Genomic DNA, 19,711 nt, shown 5'->3' with positions numbered 1-19,711 from the left:
TCTTAGTAAAACTGGTTAGTTTAAATTTGTAAGTTCAACCGTTTGGTTTCATATAGCGAACAAATAAACAAACTTCCTCTTTAGATATATAGATTATACTAGTCATATAAGATTATGATAGGCCTATTTCTTTCTCATTTTTTGTTTAAAAATATAATAGGCTTAACATAATGTCTTATGACAAGTAAATTAATTATAATTGTGTTTCGTCAGGTTATAAAAGCGTTCACAGCATAACAATTGTTTTCGATAGATATTTGAGTTTAACTTCATTCCAAGTTGGATAAAGCTCTTTCAAGTTTTAACGTTAAAGTTATGCGTCGCTGACCTAGTAAGCATACTTTATTTTTTGAGAAGCGATTTAGGCTTACTACCAGTAATTTTATCGCTGATTTCTTTGGCGCTGTGATCTCAATGTAGCTTTTTTTTTTTAATCCGGCCTTGCCCTATTTAATTCACTAGTTTATTGCAACTACTGAATATTTTTAGCACTTCATTGATTACGAAATATGATTAGTTTTGGGTATAGTCGTGGGCCCTATCGACTTGCCCTTAAAAAAAAAACAGAAAAAAAACGGAAAACTAAGTCATCCCAAAGGACGATAATATCACTGGGTGGTAAGGACAGGGAATAATATCATATAAAGATAGACATCAGCAATAACTGTTTAAAAATAGATATGTAATCCAAACTCTCATTCGATTCATCATTTACTCAGAATAATAACTTAGTAGCATCACTGCTACATATTCTTCAAATCCTAAATATAAAAAGATGGTTTATTACAGTGAGTAATAGGGACAACAAGGGCTCTATTGGTCCATCTCGGCTGTTCCATCCTCTAAACTAAACTAGAACTCTCAAATAATAAAATAAAATAAAAATCATAAAGCCAGCACTTATCATTTATATAGTTATCAAGTTTTCTCTTAAACTCAATTAAATTTACTGCCTCCACAACTTCCTAAGGCAATCCATTCCATAGGTCAACTACCCTATTAGAAAAATAAAACTATTTTAGCTGAAGATGACCTTGCCAAAATTATTATTTGTGTCCCCTAATCCTACTATTATCGCCGTTAGGTATGAAGAAAGATAATTAATCAACACTCTCAATTCCACTTACAATATTAAATACCTCAATCATATCCACACTAACTCTTCTTTTTTTCAAGAAAACTATTTGAGAGATTTCTCATATGATAACCCCTCAATCCCAGGCAACATTCTAGTAACCCTCTTCTGAACCTTTCCCAACAATTCAATGTCCTCCCTAAGGTAAGGAGCCCAAGACCGAACACAATACTCCAAAGGTGGCCTAACTAGTAACCTATACAATGAAAATATAACTTCTTTAGACGCGTATTCAATATTTCTGTAAACACAACCTAAACTCTTATTTGCTCTACTACTAGCAACTGCTTGAGTGGCTTAAGAGACTGATCAACCATTACACCACGGCCCCTTTCTTTCATAACAATGTTAAGATTATTCCCATACAAATTATACTTATAATTTAAATTATGATAACTCACGTGTATTATCTTGCATTTCTTATAATTAAAACCCATCTGCCATTTATTTGCCCAATTTACAACATCTTTTTTTTTTCTTTTTTTTTTTAGTAAAGCAGCAGCATCCTGTTTAAAAGTTTAATACTTTAATATCATCAGCAAATTTAAGTAATTTATTGACCATACCTTCATCTATGTCATTGGCGGTTAGGGCGCTTGACTCGGAATTTGAGGGTCGCGGGTTCGAATCCTCGTCCCATCAAACATGCTCTCCCTTTCAGCCGTGGGGGACGTTATAATGTGACGATCAATCTCACTATTCATTGGTAAAAGAGTAGTCCAAGAGTTGGTGGTGGGTTGTGACGACTAGCTGCTTTTCCTCTAGTCTAGGGACGGTTAACGCAGATAGCCTTCGTGTAGCTTTGCGCGAATTTCAAAACAAACAAACCAATCTGTGTCATTGATGTAAATAAAAAAGAGCAAAGGTCCTAAGACTGAGCCGTGAGGTCCCCCATTGTGACATTAATCTAGTTTAAACCACAATCCATAGAAATAATCGTTTGTATTTATATCTTGTTAAGCGCAAAGCTCTGCAATGGGCTATCTATGCTCTGCACATTATTGATATCGAAACCAATTTTTAGCATTATGAGTTCTCAGAATTACCGCTTAGCCATCAGGGGCTAACCGTGTGCAAGAAACTGTTTATGGCTGTAATTATTTATGGAATGAAAAGTTGTAAATTCATGTGTTTTAATCGTTTGAAAATTATGTATTTATCACGGAATAAATATTTTGAAAACCTTAGTTACCAAATCAATAAAGTTTGGCTTTATGTAGTTAAAAAAAATGACGAGGGCTTCAGAGTGAAGTCGCGGTATTTGTTACTGGGTTGTCTAGAATGCGCTCAAAGCGATGCGCAATGATAAGAAATCTCTGGTGTTTGTTTACGCCATTTGTGGTACACTATTATTAAAATGGTTATGGAACTAGTATAACTTATAATGTATAGTTGCTAACTATAATATTTTCTTTGTAGTAGTTTCTAGAAGTGAAGTAATAAACTAAAAATGTCTGGAAAGAATTCCAATTTCCCTTCAACAGAGCGAGTCGTCAAAAGTAAGTTACAAGTAACTTGCGCGAAACGATTAGGCGTAAGCCGTAAGAAAGTCTGCAACACTATTTTTTTATCATCTACACAGTATAGTGACACTCCCTACGCATTTAGTTACTCTGTAAATTAGATATATATTATTTAGTACATAGTTGTTTAAATTTTTAAATTTGTACCTCAAGGATTGACTGTAGATCTAGAAATATAAATTTTAGCATTTAAATTTTAATTTAATATTGTAAGTTGCAATGGGACTGGTAAAACTGAAGACGTGATAGTCACTATTTCAGAATGTGTGCCAGAATGTATGCTTTAAGTTATATAAAAAAAAAAAGGTGGAACGTAAAATAGTTAGAATTATAGAACATAATCTTTCTACATTTGTATCAGTTTGTATTTAGTTACAACAAATTAAGATTATATACTTTCAATTAATATTACAACTTACAATGTTAGTGTTACATTGTAAATTGAAACCAGGATTGTTGGTTTTAATTTAAGATAATTATTTTGTAGAATTTGAACAATGAATAAAATAAGGTAAAAAAAAAAGGCTGTTGTTTTTAGTACTGGGTAATATTAACAACTTATAGTAATGTATAAATCATTTATAACATGTGTGATTGAATTATTAAGGTCTTGTACTTTGTAAATCTAGGATTATTCATTATATTAAAACAAAATTCAAATACAAGAAAGGTGACAGAGCAAGACAAGACTCGTATGCTTAAGCTAGTGTAGTATTTCCATAATTTTGCTTTAATGTTGGTTGTTAGTGATAAATATTTGGAGTTTCTTTTCCTACCTACTGTGGAATGTGATGCATTAGAAATATGTTCAATTTTTACTCTTACTTAATTTGGTAAAGTGTATTTTCTTCCATTTTATTTCCATTGTTGGTTGTGTTGGCTATTTTCATTAAGTGACTTATTAAGTTGGCATATGATCTTCACTATTTTAACTACCTTAAATATTTCTTTTCTGTCATTCTTGGATGTATCATAATTTTAATTTGTGTGTATATGTGCATGTAATTTTTAAGATTAATTTTTTTGTCACTTAGATTATTTTTCTTTGCTTATCATTTGTAAGAAAGTAAGGTTACAAAACATTTTTTGAAGAACAAGTCTACATCTAAGAATACAAAGCTTAAATCTCTTCCCATGATAGGCTGACAACAAAGGTTTTGTATATTAAGATAACCACTTGTAATGAACTAAATGGTGAAGAATTATCTGCTTCCTAGTGGCTCATTTAGTATAGTATTGACCTTATTATGTGCCAAAATTCACCTATATCAGATTTGTACACATTCAGTCTATGAAGACTCGCTGTCCAAACTTATAACCTGAACCCAACCTCCACCAATTTTTCTTTAAATGCTTGTTATAAATAAAATTGTTAAAACTAAGTCTCTCCTTATATCCTAAATCACCCAAGTCAGCTATTATTATCTGCACTATTTCTAAGATCTTGATATTCTTCTTGATTGTGAGGAAACCAGAACTGCACACTGTCTGATGTCTCATTAAATTTGTTAAAGGTTATAATAACCCTCCTGCTCTTAAATGTTTATCTCCTAAAAATAGTACCAAGAACTGCATTTCCTCATTGTCAAGGATCTAGAAGAGAATGTTATTTTATGTTTTAATAAACAATTATAATTAACACCTCCCTGTGTTTTTCTCATAGCATTAGTGCTCTTTTCATACAGGAAGCCCTTTCCAGATTTCTATACCAAAATTATGTAATTTTTCTCAATACTTATAGTTTATGTAGAAATTTATGTAATATTATTTGAACTGTAGGCATGAAAGCTACACAAAATGTTAGGTAGTATTCATAGTGAGAAAGCTCAAAGGGTTTGTGCATGTTTATGCATCATAATGTCACTGTACAAGTACACATTAGTGAAAGTCTTGGACTTTATGACATCATAAATTCATAATACAGTTAGCACTCTCACTAGTATTGAGTATATGTAATGATCAGCGATGTTTAATCTTGAGTTTTACTAAAGTGATTTAATATCTTAACTGGGCATGGCAATCTCCTGAAAAGGGAGTTGACAAGAGTTAACACAGAGTTTTAATGTTAATAGACCCAGTGTTGAGTTAGTAATATACCATACTCAAGCCTCAAGGAGACATTTGTTTGTATCTAGGTAAAAAAGTGTCCTCAATGACCCATAGTTGAAGCAACCAAGTTAGCAGTGGATTATCTTTAACAATAAAATAAAGCAGAATGCTGCAAACTTTGTCATTCTCAATAATATGTGATTAAAAATAAAGATAAAATTTCTTTTTCTACATTTATTCCTGTGACAGCAGTGTTAGTCTCATGTCATTTACCAATATAATACAGAATTCAGTACCTTTTGATGAAAAACCTGGGTTTGTTTGTTTTTTCTGTAAATTTAGAACATTTTAAACATTAAAAAAAATGCTTCAAATTACAATACATTTTTACATTCAGGTGATGGCCATATTTCAACATCAAGAAATTAAATAATTTAAGAAATAACGATAAAAATAAATTACCAAAATAATTATTTTCAGCTTCTTTTCCTCCAGCAGCACTGAATATAAGGCTTATATAGTTAACTGTTAATATTTTTTGTGTGTCTTTCAGAGCTGGGCAATTAGTGGAATTTGATAATAAATTAATCACCAGGTTCATTAATGTTTTATATTCAAGTAATAATGAGTCTCACACGTGACTTGGATGGTTGGAATAATCGGAAACTAATTTTGATTAATTGATTATATTATGTGATACTAATTGATGTAATCAATGCTTATAAGTAATTGATTAATTATGTTAATCATTCAATTTAGTGTTTTTATAAGCTTGAGATATCTGCCTATGTACAGTGTATACTTAGCAACTTTGCTTTGAGTATTGCTTTTTAATTATTTCAGGTGTGCCATTCCCACCTAGTCATAAACTTTTAATCAGTGAAATCTTCGATTCTCAGACTAACAAACCTAGAATGGAAGTTTTAAAGCAGCATTTTACTCTAGAAGGAAGAATAGAAGAAGCTGCAGCATTGCGTATCATTAACGAAGGCGCTGCTTTGTTAAGGCAAGAACGTACAATGATTGACATTGAAGCTCCTGTGACAGGTGAGTGTCATATGAAAAAAAAAAACTTTCTCAATGTTAAATACGTTTTTTTTAATAACTTCAATAAAATAAATGATCTTCATGAAAGAAGAGTAATTCTTGTTGGATATACGAATGAGATCATAAGGAACACAAATCCTTGTCACTGGAAATGGCCACCAGAGGGTGCTACATCTGCACAGTGTAGCCACCATTCATGTCAATATGCCTTGTAACTGGGATGATGTGATAGACAGCTGAATGAATCTGTCCAGTATTTAGCAAGGCTAGATGGTGTCAGACTGCATCTTTCATACCAGTCAATGTAGCAGGCACTCTGCGATGCACAACTAATTAATCAAACATTGGCACATGATCTGTTTTACGTGTACTTTAAATGTTGGTGTAGACATTAGAACATCTTATTTCAAACAAATACTCTATACATACAGTGCTGATTTTTTTTTTATCAGGTTGTAGTATCATGAAATTAGTATTTAATACATTACCTGTTGTAATGTGTATTGAAATCATCTAAAGAAAAAGCAGGTTGCATATGTATATTGGTCGTCTTCATTTGGGTTTCTTTAGAGCTAATTCAGGGCCAAAATAAAGCCCCCTAACACAAATTCTTAGCCTAAGATTTCATAAAAGCCACTCCTAAGTTAATAGAAATCTTTATGAAGATATTTTTTTTTTGGTGGGGGTGGTGGTGGTGTAAAGAAAATGACTGAGCAGTTTTTATACTGTACTTGTGAAAATACTGCTCACCTGTTCTAACATAATGTACTTAAAAAAATACATGTAATTAAATTAACAAATATACAATAAAATGCTTCTCAGTAAAATACTTAATATCTTCAAGAAATCTTAAACTAGAACTATTTTAGCTTCAGATGCTATATATTACCTTTCTACTTGTGCCTAAATCTTTTATGAGTGATACACTTACATGTACTTTAACATTTGGAGGCAGTAAATTTAAGTGAGCTTAGCAGAAAGCTTGATAAGGATATGAATGATAAGGGCTGGCTTTAAGATTTTATTTTTATTAATAGTTTTAGTTTAGTTTAGAGGATGGAACAGCTGAGATGGACCAATAGGTTGCATGTTGTCCCAAAACATTATGTTATGTCATAAAATGTAAGTCTTGCTTTCTCAACTCTTAAACTCAGACTAATTAACCATTCTACTCAAATTCACTTTGGTTGGCCTTACTCTCTTTATTAGATGTCATCAAATTCATCAATTGGAACTTGTAAATATGTAAGTAGAATTACCCAGTTAGTAGCAGTATTTTTGATCTCGTATGTCAATAACCAGGACATAAGAAAATTTTGATTTTAACATTTTTGTTTTTTACTGTTGTATGCTTACAGTTTGTGGTGATGTCCACGGTCAGTTTTACGACTTAATGAAACTGTTTGATGTTGGAGGACCACCTGCAACAACAAGATACTTATTTCTGGGAGATTATGTAGACAGAGGGTACTTTAGTATTGAAGTAAGTGAAGACTAATGAAAGATATATTTACATATTTATAATACTTACCAAAATTAATATCTGCTCAAAGTACATACTTGTTATACAAAAGGTTGATAAGTTGATGAAATTATTTTTTAATTTAATATAGTCGTTATGTTATTGGTCAAATACATATTCTGTCTCTATATTATAATTGAAATTAGAAAAGACGCAAAATGTAACTTGAGTATTAATCTTTTTTAGCTTAAAAAATATATTATGGGTGGGATGTTTTTCTTCATATTCATACCTGAGAAAAAAATACTTTCCTAAGCATATAAAATTTGACTTTCATTTTGAACTTTTAAAGACAGTGTGGTAGTAACTCATAAGTTATTCACCTGCAGGCTATCGTTCAAGCAGGTATGTGTCCATTTGTATTTCCATGTTCCATTGTTAATGCAACATTAGATTAGCCATCCATATTTATATAGAGAAGTCAGATAAATAATTAGGGAATTTTTCTATAGTTTGGTATATTTTTTTTTTAGTATAAGCTGGAGTATTTTTACACAGTGAGTTTGAGCGCTATTTGTATGAATTCATTTCAGTGTGTTCTTTATTTATGGGCGCTCAAGATATGCTTTTCCAAAACTTTATTCCTATTACGTGGAAATCATGAATGCAGGCACCTAACTGAATACTTCACCTTTAAGACTGAATGTAAGTATAAAAAGAAAGATTGAAATCGTAAGGAATGTATTTGTTTTTATGTACATATTTGGTTTAATAAGAATAATTCAAGCAGGCTTATTATGTTTAATTGGATAAATATAGTGTTGAAAATAAAATAACTTTTCTCATTTAGTAAAAATAAATGTACATTGGATAATTCTTAATATATTTGATATATTAGTGAAATGTAAGAACTTTTTAATGTATTTTGGGAAACGTTTCTCCATTTTTTTGTTATCATACATTTTTTTCTACCATTATTCCTATATTTGTATTTCAGATAATATATATATACAAATATCAAATTTTTCTATAGTGAGCCTGATTAACCCTTTTTTTTTACATTCATAGTGTGTTTCTTGGAATTATGCTTTTATCAGTACAGCTAAATTATCTCTTGTCCAGTGTTGGTAATTAATAACTCAGAAGTAGCTCAGATTTCAAATTAACATTTCATATTTAAATTACTTAACTACATAAGGAAGTATTTTTTGTCCCTTATTTTTGGAAAAATTTTGGCAATAGATTACAGACTTCATTAAAATTTGGAACATTACTTTTGGTTCACCTATTATTGTTGGGAGATACCTCATTGTGGTCAGCCTGCATAATTTTAACAATGTGGTCCTCTTTGACCTTGGGCATTTTTCATGATTCGTAATAATTGTGTATAAAAAAAAATTCTTGTGCAGTTTCTAATTTTCCTATGAAACTTCACCATATGTTTTTAGGAATTATTAAATAAATGAATGTATAGGAAAAGTGCATGTTGAAAGGGAAGAGTACCACCATTTTTTACTATTTGCTCCTCTCAGAAAATAGGTGTTTTTATAGTAAGCATTTTGAATAACACAGTAATACGTAATTTTATTTTACCGTTTGAAACAACTTTACCAAATTGTGTACCTCAGAAATTATCCTATGATAGTTTCTGATAACAAAGGAAATGTTCTTTTTCATTTTTTGAACCAGTCATTTCTTTCCAAAATTTAATTTGTTTTATTGATACATGATGACTATTTGTTATAGTCATCTACCTTTCAAGGACTACAAAGAATGTAGTGAAATACTTCTGACATTTATCTAGGTAGTTGATATGAATCTAAAGAAGATGGTGGTTGCCAGAGTGCATTTATACATGTATATATATATATATCTGCGTGTGTGCGTTTGCACAGCTGTATGGGTTTGAACCATGTTGGGTAGATTTCTATACGAGAGCTTGCACAGCTGTATGTTTGAAACCTGTTGAATGGATATGTACTAAATTTCCCCAAGCATGTGTCCCAGCTATACCGAAATGTTGAGGTGATCTCTAATATCAAAATCACAGTCTTGAAATATGTATAAAAAAGTATTTAGTTTTAATGTCAAGGACTACTGTGTTTTATAAACAGCTGTTCTCTATCTATGTACAGCAAATTGATTAGCTATTATATATTTGGATATGAGAATCAATTTGTATCATGATAAAATTATCATTTTATACCATTATCTTTCTCATATTTTATTATACATAAATCCCCACCCTTCTTTTTTTTTGTATGTTTTTTGTTTGCACTCACAAATTGTATTTACGTCATCTACTGGAATTTGGTGTCTGTTGTTACCTGATAGGACATTTGAAGACATGAACAACAGTGACATGTTAGATTTTTTTTTTTCCCTTCTTACAGTTTTTATGTCAGTTTAGCAGACTGAATATGCATGGATTGAGATCATCTGTTGTGCTGTAAGTCCGTATAGAAGTCCTTTCCCACACAAATTTCACTACTGCTATTTATTTGGTAAAAGAGGTAATTGTAATAATGACATACTTATGTAAAAGTGATTTTGAAATGAAAAGGATCACACACTGTTGGATCATGTAGCTCTTTGCAGATTCAGTAAATCTTTGAAGTTGGCATCTGTGCAGTTTCACTCTTTTTAATACTGAATACAGTTAAAAGTCACATAACGTTAATAGTAAAGAATAACCTAATGTAGCTTAATTATTTGTATTACAGTTGATTATTGGAATTTAATTCTGAGTAAAGTACTCCCAGAAAATAAATGGTTTAGATAATTAATACTTGAAATTGTTGGTACTTGGTGAAATTCCATAATTACAGAATTGAAGAAAACAATGACAATTGTACACTTCACAATTTCATCCTCCCCCCAGAAAAAACTGCAAAATTTTACATGTTGGTGAAAAAGGGGGAAAAAGCTAAGTAGTCTTTGAATTTTAGAAATAAATAAGAGTTTAGAAATAAACCCAAACAACGTTCTCAGTGACCAGGTCAACTTGAGCTCCTCCCAACTTCTCACCCCCATTTACCTCTAGATGAATGTCAAGATTCTCAACAGATTTTTTTGTGTGTGTTAAACTTGTTTATACCTGTTTAAGTCTGTTCTTGATAATACCTCTATGGGTGAAACTGTGATAGTATTAAGTGACATATTACTTGATAATACCTCTATGGGTGAAGCTATGATAGTATTAAGTGACATATTATTTGGTAATACCTCTATGGGTGAAGCTATGATAGTATTAAGTGACATATTACTTGATGATACCTCTATGGGTGAAACTGTGATAGTATTAGGTGACATATTATTTGATAATACCTCTATGGGTGAAGCTATGATAGTATTAAGTGACATATTACTTGATGATACCTCTATGGGTGAAACTATGATAGTATTAAAGTGACATATTACTTGATAATACCTCTATGGGTGATACTATGATAGTATCAAAGTGACATATATGTGAAATGTACAATTGTTTTTTGTTTTTGCCCTTCATCCTCTAAATGGTTTAGACTTTGTTAGCTGATATGTCGGGCACTTAATTAATTAATGTAAAAGAAATTACGTGTGTAAGTGGTATGAGTTTCTTAAATAAAAAATTATTAATATGTACAAGAATTCTAATGAATATTTAATATAGCATTCTCACCAGAAAAATGGAAAAGAATGCTGGCTGTATGCTATTAAGCTCCTTTAGGATACATATAATACAGTTATGTTTTAAAAAAACACACAAACTACATGTATTTGCAGGCAAAATAAAATATTCAGAACGAGTGTACGATGCTTGTATGGAAGCCTTTGACTGTCTGCCTTTGGCAGCATTAATGAATCAGCAATTCCTTTGTGTTCATGGAGGTTTATCACCTGAGATACATACATTAGAAGATATTAAAAAGGTAAGAAAAAAGCAAGCATCTTAAGTACATACATTTGACATAAGGTTGAAATGTTCCAGTAGTTGTAAGTTATGTGTTTAGCTGTTTTGTTTTTAATGAAACTTGATGTATTCAAACATTTCTCTAAGACAAATTAGATACATAAATGCTCCAGCTCATCCAACCCTATGATTAGCAGCTGTTAAAAAAAAGATTGGTTTCTTAGTAAATGGTTAGTGATCTAGGAAGTTTTTTCAGTCTTTCTTTCACTCATTATTGTGTTTCATAGTTCCAACTCGAGTGTAGACTTTACCACACTTCAAAATGGTAATCGTAATTTAGTGATCTTTTGTAATAAATATACTCGCAGTGATTCCTACATCAGACATGAGGTGAAAAGAATGGCATAAGCGTAGAAATCATATGGAACTACTTGAAAAATTTAACCAATTTTAAGTTTTGCATAACGAAATTTAATTTTGGATTAGAAGAAACATCAATTAACTTATATATAGATGTCTTAAATGTAAGTTTGATAATACTTGAGGAGTTTGCATGTGCAAATTCATCATCACAACTACAAGTTTAAGGGGGAAAACTATTAGTATGACTGGAAAAAAGCACTAATATCCAATATTTGTTTCTTGATTCTTTTGTGTTTAAACCATTTTTTTTTTCAGTTCGTAATAGAGCTTATTTAAAATATAAAAGATAACATTTCATTACTTTAGCTGTTATTCTTTTGTGGAAATGGCAGTTTGCTTCTCATCTACTTTTCTAATTATTTAGACACAATTATCGTATTTTTCTTTATTCTTTTACAAGATGTGTAAGTCAGTATAGGCTAACCTGATATTTCCCACTAGATTGGTTTTATACAAGTTTATTGGACAGCCTGTTGTTCCAAGGCTTGTTTGGAATTGTTAGCAAAATCTGTAGAAGTTCATAGAATGTTTTGTTTGTTTTTTGCAAAATATACTTAATGAAATAATTTAATAGTGTGTTTTATATTTTGATATTTTAAGTAGCCTTTTATTTGCAATGTGTCATACACTATTATACACAATGTGGTGATTTAGATGGATTGCTTTTTGTTAGAAAATTTTCTTTTCTCATTAACCATGTAAAAGACAAAAATTGTTTTGCCTTTGTTCTTTACTGTGTATCATTTGATTGCAAGTTAGTTAAATTATTTGAAAGAGCATGTATTTTATTGTATACACATATTGTTTTGCTGTTTAGCATAAGGAGTAGCAATCATTTAGTACATGCTGCTCCCTAACAGACATTAAATGATGAAACAGACACATTGTTTTCAAATTCGATGACGAGGAACCCACTTTGAGACAAATAATGCTTGGAGACCGCTTGAATTGGTAATGAAGAAAAATTTGATGATGACAAAACCTTGTTAAAACGATGTACATTTGCTGTTATGTTAAACTTATATTAAAGTTTTTCTTCAATACCCATTCTAAGCCGTCTCCAAGCATTATTACATTGTTTAGTAGATCTTGAAGTAGACATTTTTTTGCATATCCTGCTAATCACATGTACATTAGCACTATATGCATTCCAGTGAAAAAATAATAATTTTGTGCACAGCATTTAAATTTTTTTTTTCCCTTTCTTATCACTTTAGTTGGATAGATTTAAGGAGCCTCCAGCATTTGGCCCTATGTGTGACTTACTGTGGTCAGATCCACTTGAAGATTTTGGCAGCGAGAAGAACATGGAACATTTTAGTCATAACAGCGTTCGAGGTTGCTCATACTTTTACAGGTGTGTTAATTTTCAGCTCTGTGTGCAAGTGCAGTTTGGGAAAGTTATGAGGTTTAGTGTTATAATTGTGAATGGTTTTGGCATAATTTCATATGTGTTTCCTTAAGAAGATGCCTTTATGATACATGAGAAAAACTTTTTATTGTGTATTATTTACAGAAGCAGTTGAGCTGAATTGTGTGAATATCATACAGTGAGTTTATGGTTAGGAGCATTAGATCTCTTCTAATATTAACCTGGAAGATTGAATAACTATACCTAATAAACAGCCTAAGATAAAAATGTAGTAATTGTGTGAATATCATAGAGTGAGTTTATGGTTAGGAGCATTAGATTTCTTCTAATATTAACCTGGAAGATTGTTTGAATAACTATACCTAATAAACAGCCTAAGATAAAAATGTAGTAATTGTGTGAATATCATAGAGTGAGAGTATGGTTAGGAGCATTAGATTTCTTCTAATATTAACCTGGAAGATTGTTTGGATAACTATACATAATAAACAGCCTAAGATAAAAATGTAGTAATTGTGTGAATATCATAGAGTGAGTTTATGGTTAGGAGCATTAGATTTCTTCTAATATTAACCTGGAAGATTGTTTGAATAATTATACATAATAAACAGCCTAAGATAAAAATGTAGTAATTGTGTGAATATCATAGAGTGAGTTTATGGTTAGGAGCATTAGATTTCTTCTAATATTAACCTGGAAGATTGTTTGAATAACTATACCTAATAAACAGCCTAAGATAAAAATGTAATAACTGTGTGAATATCATAGAGTGAGTTTATGGTTAGGAGCATTAGATTTCTGCTAATATTAACCTGGAAGATTGTTTGAATAACTATGCATAATAAACAGCCTAAGATAAAAATGTAGTAGAAAAGAAAAAGTTACAAGTATTTAAAATCAAAAATGGCTTATTAACAAAAAGTCATTAACAATTAAAATGTTTCATGAAAATATGTGTAACATACAACCACTATTACTGCTTGACAAAATACATCCCATGTAGACAGAAGATGTTTCTATCTTTATTAATTGTGAAACGTTCAGTTTTACTCTTTTTTCAAAAACACATTCAGTAGCATAATCTCACAATTATATAACTATAAGCAATGTTCCTCTTTAATTTTTTCAATCAATATGCGTAATGTATTTTTTCATGTGCACCAGTATCATGGTAATCTGCGAATGTGCACTACCAGTTTTTTTTTACGGGTGGGGGTGGGTATTTTTAGACCATCGACCATATTAAATCATTAGGCTGCTTTGCAACACTACCAGTTGGTTATTTGGGTTTTAGGCCAATTTATTGCCAGGGTCGTTAAAGCCTTCAACATGTTGAGACTCCTCACCGTTACTGAGGATGTGCTCGGCACTCGTTTGGTTGTTGTGCGGCCACGCAGTTTAGAGGGAACACTGATTATAAGTAATGTAGTGTGGTTGACTATATTTCATCAGTGTGAGATACAAGCATTCAGTATTAACCTAGATTTTTAAAGATGGAGCAGCATTAATTTTTTTAAATTATGAAACATTTTACTACATTGTTTATACCACTTAGTTTAAATGCTGCAATGAAAACAATTATACAGATACTTTAATGCAATGAAAATGTCTCATGAAAAATAAGATTTAAAGTTATAGACCTTCAAGGCAGTGTCTTAAGAATTGATTTGTATGTAGTCAGTTTTTGAGATTATTATGCTTGAAGTGTGAAAAAGTAGGTACAATGGAATTATATCTGCATATATAAATTCAAAATTTGCAGAGTCTTCAGATATGATAAACCATTGTAGAACCTTAGTTAACTTATATGTGTATATTATGGTTTCTCCTAACACTACAAGGATAATAAGTTTGGGTTACCACAGCAGGACCATTGTCTACCATGTTTCCATTGATATTGAGATACAAGTATTATAACCTGATTTAACCAAGCATTACTGTTAGACTGAGATCATGTACTAATATACCAAATTATTACCATATGATTGTAGTACAATGTGTTTTAGTAGAATTGTAATTTAGTAAATTATCTAAGTAGAAGTAATTGAATCAAGTAAATTCATAATTAAGACATTCCACATGAACACTTTATTTTGTCACTATATTTTCTTCGTGTTTGAAAAAAACCTATTTAATCAAACTATCTAGAACCACAGAATATTTGAAAGAAACAATGTCCTGATTCTGTGACAAGATGGCACAGGTTCCACTATTAATTTAGTATCCATCAGCAACAGTTATTTAGAATCCTATGGGAAACAAGTGTAATAAAACTGTTATAAAGTCAAGTGCTATACCATTTGTATTTTAAAGTTGATTAGTTTTCACTGTGGTTTACCAGAAAACTACTATTGGTCACTAGTTTTCACTGTAGTGTACTAGGATTTTCACTAAGATGAAGCTTTATCAGATTTTCACCATTGTTTTCTAGTTGTAGTCATAGAATATCAGGCTTTTCATCCCAGTTTACTCATTTTCATGATAGTCTACTAGAGTTTTTACTGTGGTTTACTAGTTTTAACTCTAGTTTACCAGAGATTTTGCCTTAGTTATTTCCTGTACTGCATTACTGTCAGTAGTAAATGGTATTAACACTATTATGAATAAAGTGATTTTTAAAACACCAACATGTTGAAAAACTATGCTTTTTGGATATAACAATACATACAAATTATGATTTGTGTCTAAAGAACATTGCATTATTGATAAGGTACCCTAAGGTTTATTAGTAATTATTTAAGTATTGTTCAGATTCTGTTTATTTGGTCCTGTCTTTTGAACAATTGAAACTGTGAAGGATTTTGTCTTAACTTTAAATGTATTTCAGAAGTTCTCAGTTTTTCCCAGATGTAGATGTTAAATAGTTTTAGAGTGAAAAACACATGACATTGTCTTATTTCTAAATAGAAAATATAATTTAAGAAGTGATACATGTATGCTGGAAGAAACTGCATATTATTTAATATAGTGAGATATCAGAAAATTATCAGGTCAGTTATTTTAAAAAAATTAAAACAATTTTTATATCATGTTTGCTCTTTAGTTTCTCAGTTTTACTGAAAGCTAACCTGGTAAATTGTTCACTTTAAAGTGGTTTTAAAAAGTGCTGATTAAATGTGTAAAGTTAAAGATAGTTTGACTGTGAGATGTTCAGCAGGTGTTTTGAATCAATAGTTAATCTCCATACAAACAATTAATATCTGTTTTGTTTGTTTTAAATCATGTGAACCAAACTTCACTTAACAGTTAGTGATAAACTTTAGGGAATATAAACTATTCTATTTACAAAGGGCCTTTTCCTTTTTATATATATTTTATTTTTAGTTATTAATGTATTTCCTTTTGTTTTTTCAGTTTGTAAAAAATTTTACACATGTCTTCATCTAGACATTTTCTTCTTGTAAGCAAGTTTATAGCTCGCTAACTTTATTAATCATTTTGGTACTATATATTCTCTTTTATTGTGATGTTGCCTCACTACTCCTCCTGCATCGTATATGCGTTTAAATATGTACATATTGTACTGTGTTGACTTTCATTGTGTTATCTCATTTTATTTGTGTGAAACTTTCTTCTTTATATAAACTACCCACGTAAATTATCATCAGTGAAGTGTATGTATTAAATAAATAGGTTTATTGTATATAAATCTGAAGGTGTTGTAATGTAACCCACCACTCTTGCACATGTCTGTCACTGGCCTATAGATAAAAGAGTAGTAGTAGGCAGGCTTTCCCATGGGGACTGTTGCCATGGTTTCTCAGTTATTGATTCAGTGAAAATTTCCTTTTAACAAAAGGAAACAGGTGTATTAATATTTGTGATTTTCATTCCATGCTACCACAAACTATATTTCTGTGATGTTTATTCATGGGAAATATTTTTCAACCTTACTAAGTTTAGTAGAATATGTATGTTTATCTTATTTCAATTTCCTTGAGCAGCCCAAATTTTTGTCCTTCAAATAAAGGAGGATCTGTAACAGACATATTTATTTAATAGTTCTAACATTTTCCTAAGTATGAGGCTAATTTAAAAACCCCAAAAACTCATCATGAGTAACATATGTATGTACATTTTTGTCCTCTTTTATGAGTGAACTACTCATGCATAATGTGTTCTGTGAACCTAAAACCAAGTAACAAGTTTCAAGATGTGGGAAGCTAGATCAGTAGATTTCCAGAACTACTCTTGTGATACTGCATGTAATATTTATTGTAGGTACTCAAACAACTTGTATTGACTTCATTTCGTAGTTTTAGGACACATTGTAACAATAGTTCTGCTGATTTTATTACTCATTATTAACTTGCACGTTTAGCATTTCAGTATTTTTACACACATATCACATATATTTCACACACCGCTAATAGCAGTACACAGAGCTATTACTTTAATTGGAGTTTGTTTGTTTTTCTTACTGCTAGGTGACACATATCACATATATTTCACACACCGCTAATAGCAGTACACAGAACTATTACTTTAATTGGAGTTTTTTTTTTCTTACTGCTAGGTGCTTAGTACATTATTTAATATTTTGACCTGTAGCATCTATAGTTCACTTCTTGTAATTAAATGTTTCAGCCAGCCAATTTGTGTCTAACAATATTTTAATATTGGAGTAATAATTACACCATTGACATAACAGTGATTTATGCACATGAGTTGCACAATGTAAAAGACGATTAATTTCTTAACCATATGAGTCAAAAACAATGTCTTTGTATTATCAAAATATTGCACACTTATATATAGCTTAAATATCATTGCCAGGTAGTCAAAATTTAGTAAATCGTTTTTCATTCTGAAGAAGTATATTACAACTTAAAAAATGTGATCAAGCTGCGATTTATATTGTAATTTTTCTTAGTACTGAAGAATAAAACATTTTGGTTATTCCTCATGAAGTATTATCAGTAGAGTGAATGCTTTGTGTTTAAGTTTCTTTTCTGAGTTTGATTTGTTGATACTTGAATTGTTAATGAAACTTTGAAGTTCATTTCCTTTGGCTATTGTTTCAAAAGCTTTAATTTTTTATCATGAATTCTCAAATGATAGTGACTTATGCTTAGTCCTGTGTGAGTGATTACACACAGGCTTTATTTCTACTGTGGCTTCTGGAGGCTCTTTAAATGTCGAAGACAATGCAGCCATTGTTCAAAATGTTGTGGATTACCACATACTTACTTGTCTTCTTACTCTTATCCCATCAACTGAAATTCTTTCTCCTCCATCAGGAATGATCTGTTAGACTACCATTTTAACCTGATTTGCTTTGGGTAGTGCCTTACTATTCGACAAACAACCTTAACTTTCCAATCTCTTCCTGGATTTCATTCTCAGATATGTTCCTTTTCTATCTTTTGCCTGTGTTCTTTATTATTTCTTGTTTTTATTCCAAGATCCACAATTCTTGGGTGTACCTTGTCTTTCCCCTTGCTTGTTATTAGGATTTATACTGTTTCCTTTCTCTAATAGCTCCTCTCTCTCTAACTCAAATACCTCAATCCCCTTGCATTCCTGTCTCTTTTTTGTCCTGTAAACTTTTATCCTTTCTTTTTCTCAATTGGTATCTATTTGGCCTACTCAGGGATTGAACCTCTTTATTTTCAGTTTTGCTTTCTGGTTTCCCATTTTTGTGTTTTCGTCTTTTTTTTGCTACCCTCCAATATTCCTTCTCCTAGCTCCACCTTTTATCTGAGGCACTTCATTGTGCTTCAGAAGGGTTTTCTGTAGATGTTTGTTCCCTTCTCTTTGTCAGCTTCTGCTCTATCTCTTCTTACTTTGTTTCCCTGCTGTTGGGACTCGTAGGGTCAACTTACATTCCTATTTACTGTACTCCTTCTTCGTTCTTGTGTTTGTGGTATTTGTCAGGCTCTCTTTGTTCACTTGGATGTCTTCCATAGTGTTCATTTAACCTGTTGACCTGTACTAATATTATAAGGCTTCTGTCCTTCCAAGATTTTTCTTCTTTCTCAACTTTACCCTTTACTCTTGTTCCTCATCTAGATCAGTGTCATGATATAAAAGACAGTTTGGTTTAAATATTGGTGATTAATTTATATTTGTGAGTGAATATTTTATTATTTTTAAGTTTTGTTATAATAAGAGTTAAAAGCAGATGATTGTAGAAGGTTTTGTTAATAACTAATTGGTGTCAAAAATATAGAAAGTGGCCAGCGACTATGTAATAAAGATATAAATAGCATGAGACGAGCAGGAAGCAGTAGACAGACAACAATAGACAGATAATAGCAAAAGAGAATATAGTTGTATGAAGTTAAGTACTGCAAAGGTGATAGGCCTAATGTTAATATGTTAGAGTGAAACTAACAGTACAAAAAAAGATAAAAAGGGTAATTTTATTCCATCAAAGCGTGGTTCTAAAGTAATTGAATCAGCCTGGGTACTTTTTGACAAAAGAAACAGAAGATCTTTAGAAGAAAGAAGACAAAATGAATTACAGTAATTTGATTCACAACTGTAAGTGAATCACACACAGAATACTAGTACGATAGTAATATAGAGAAGATAGTTTGACTTGTCAACTTAAATTCTAAAGTAACTGAATGGGCCTAAGTGGACTTTTGACAAGAATAAGAGAACTATGTATAAATAGTGTTTATGATATGACTTTAATCTCTATAGTGTGAAGACTTTGTTGTACGTAAATTAAACTATATATATTATTTGAAAACAAGTAAAATGTGTACTGTTTATTCATCGTTGAATTTATCGCTAACAAATCACAGACACCTACTGTAGAAGAATCCTAAGCCCAACAACAACATAGTATATATTTATA

At 30.9% G+C, this 19,711-nt stretch overlaps 1 protein-coding gene across 2 annotated transcripts in view; it reads left to right on the top strand.

Moving 5' to 3' along the window:
- Positions 1-2,407: 2,407 nt before the first annotated feature.
- Positions 2,408-19,711, top strand: part of LOC106458858 (serine/threonine-protein phosphatase 2B catalytic subunit 2-like) — a 48,352-nt gene continuing 31,048 nt past the window's right edge. For both annotated transcript variants that reach the window (XM_022385213.1, XM_022385212.1), the window contains exons 1-6: positions 2,408-2,634; positions 5,551-5,754; positions 7,113-7,237; positions 7,810-7,921; positions 10,982-11,127; positions 12,749-12,888. In XM_022385213.1, the coding sequence (XP_022240921.1) occupies positions 2,586-2,634; positions 5,551-5,754; positions 7,113-7,237; positions 7,810-7,921; positions 10,982-11,127; positions 12,749-12,888 (776 nt within the window). In that variant the 5' untranslated portion in view covers positions 2,408-2,585. The remainder of the gene's footprint in view (positions 2,635-5,550; positions 5,755-7,112; positions 7,238-7,809; positions 7,922-10,981; positions 11,128-12,748; positions 12,889-19,711) is intronic.

Source organism: Limulus polyphemus, unplaced genomic scaffold (genome assembly GCF_000517525.1).
Source record: "Limulus polyphemus unplaced genomic scaffold, Limulus_polyphemus-2.1.2 Scaffold524, whole genome shotgun sequence".
Lineage (NCBI taxonomy): Eukaryota > Metazoa > Arthropoda > Merostomata > Xiphosura > Limulidae > Limulus > Limulus polyphemus.
This window is presented reverse-complemented; position numbering and strand designations above follow the sequence as displayed.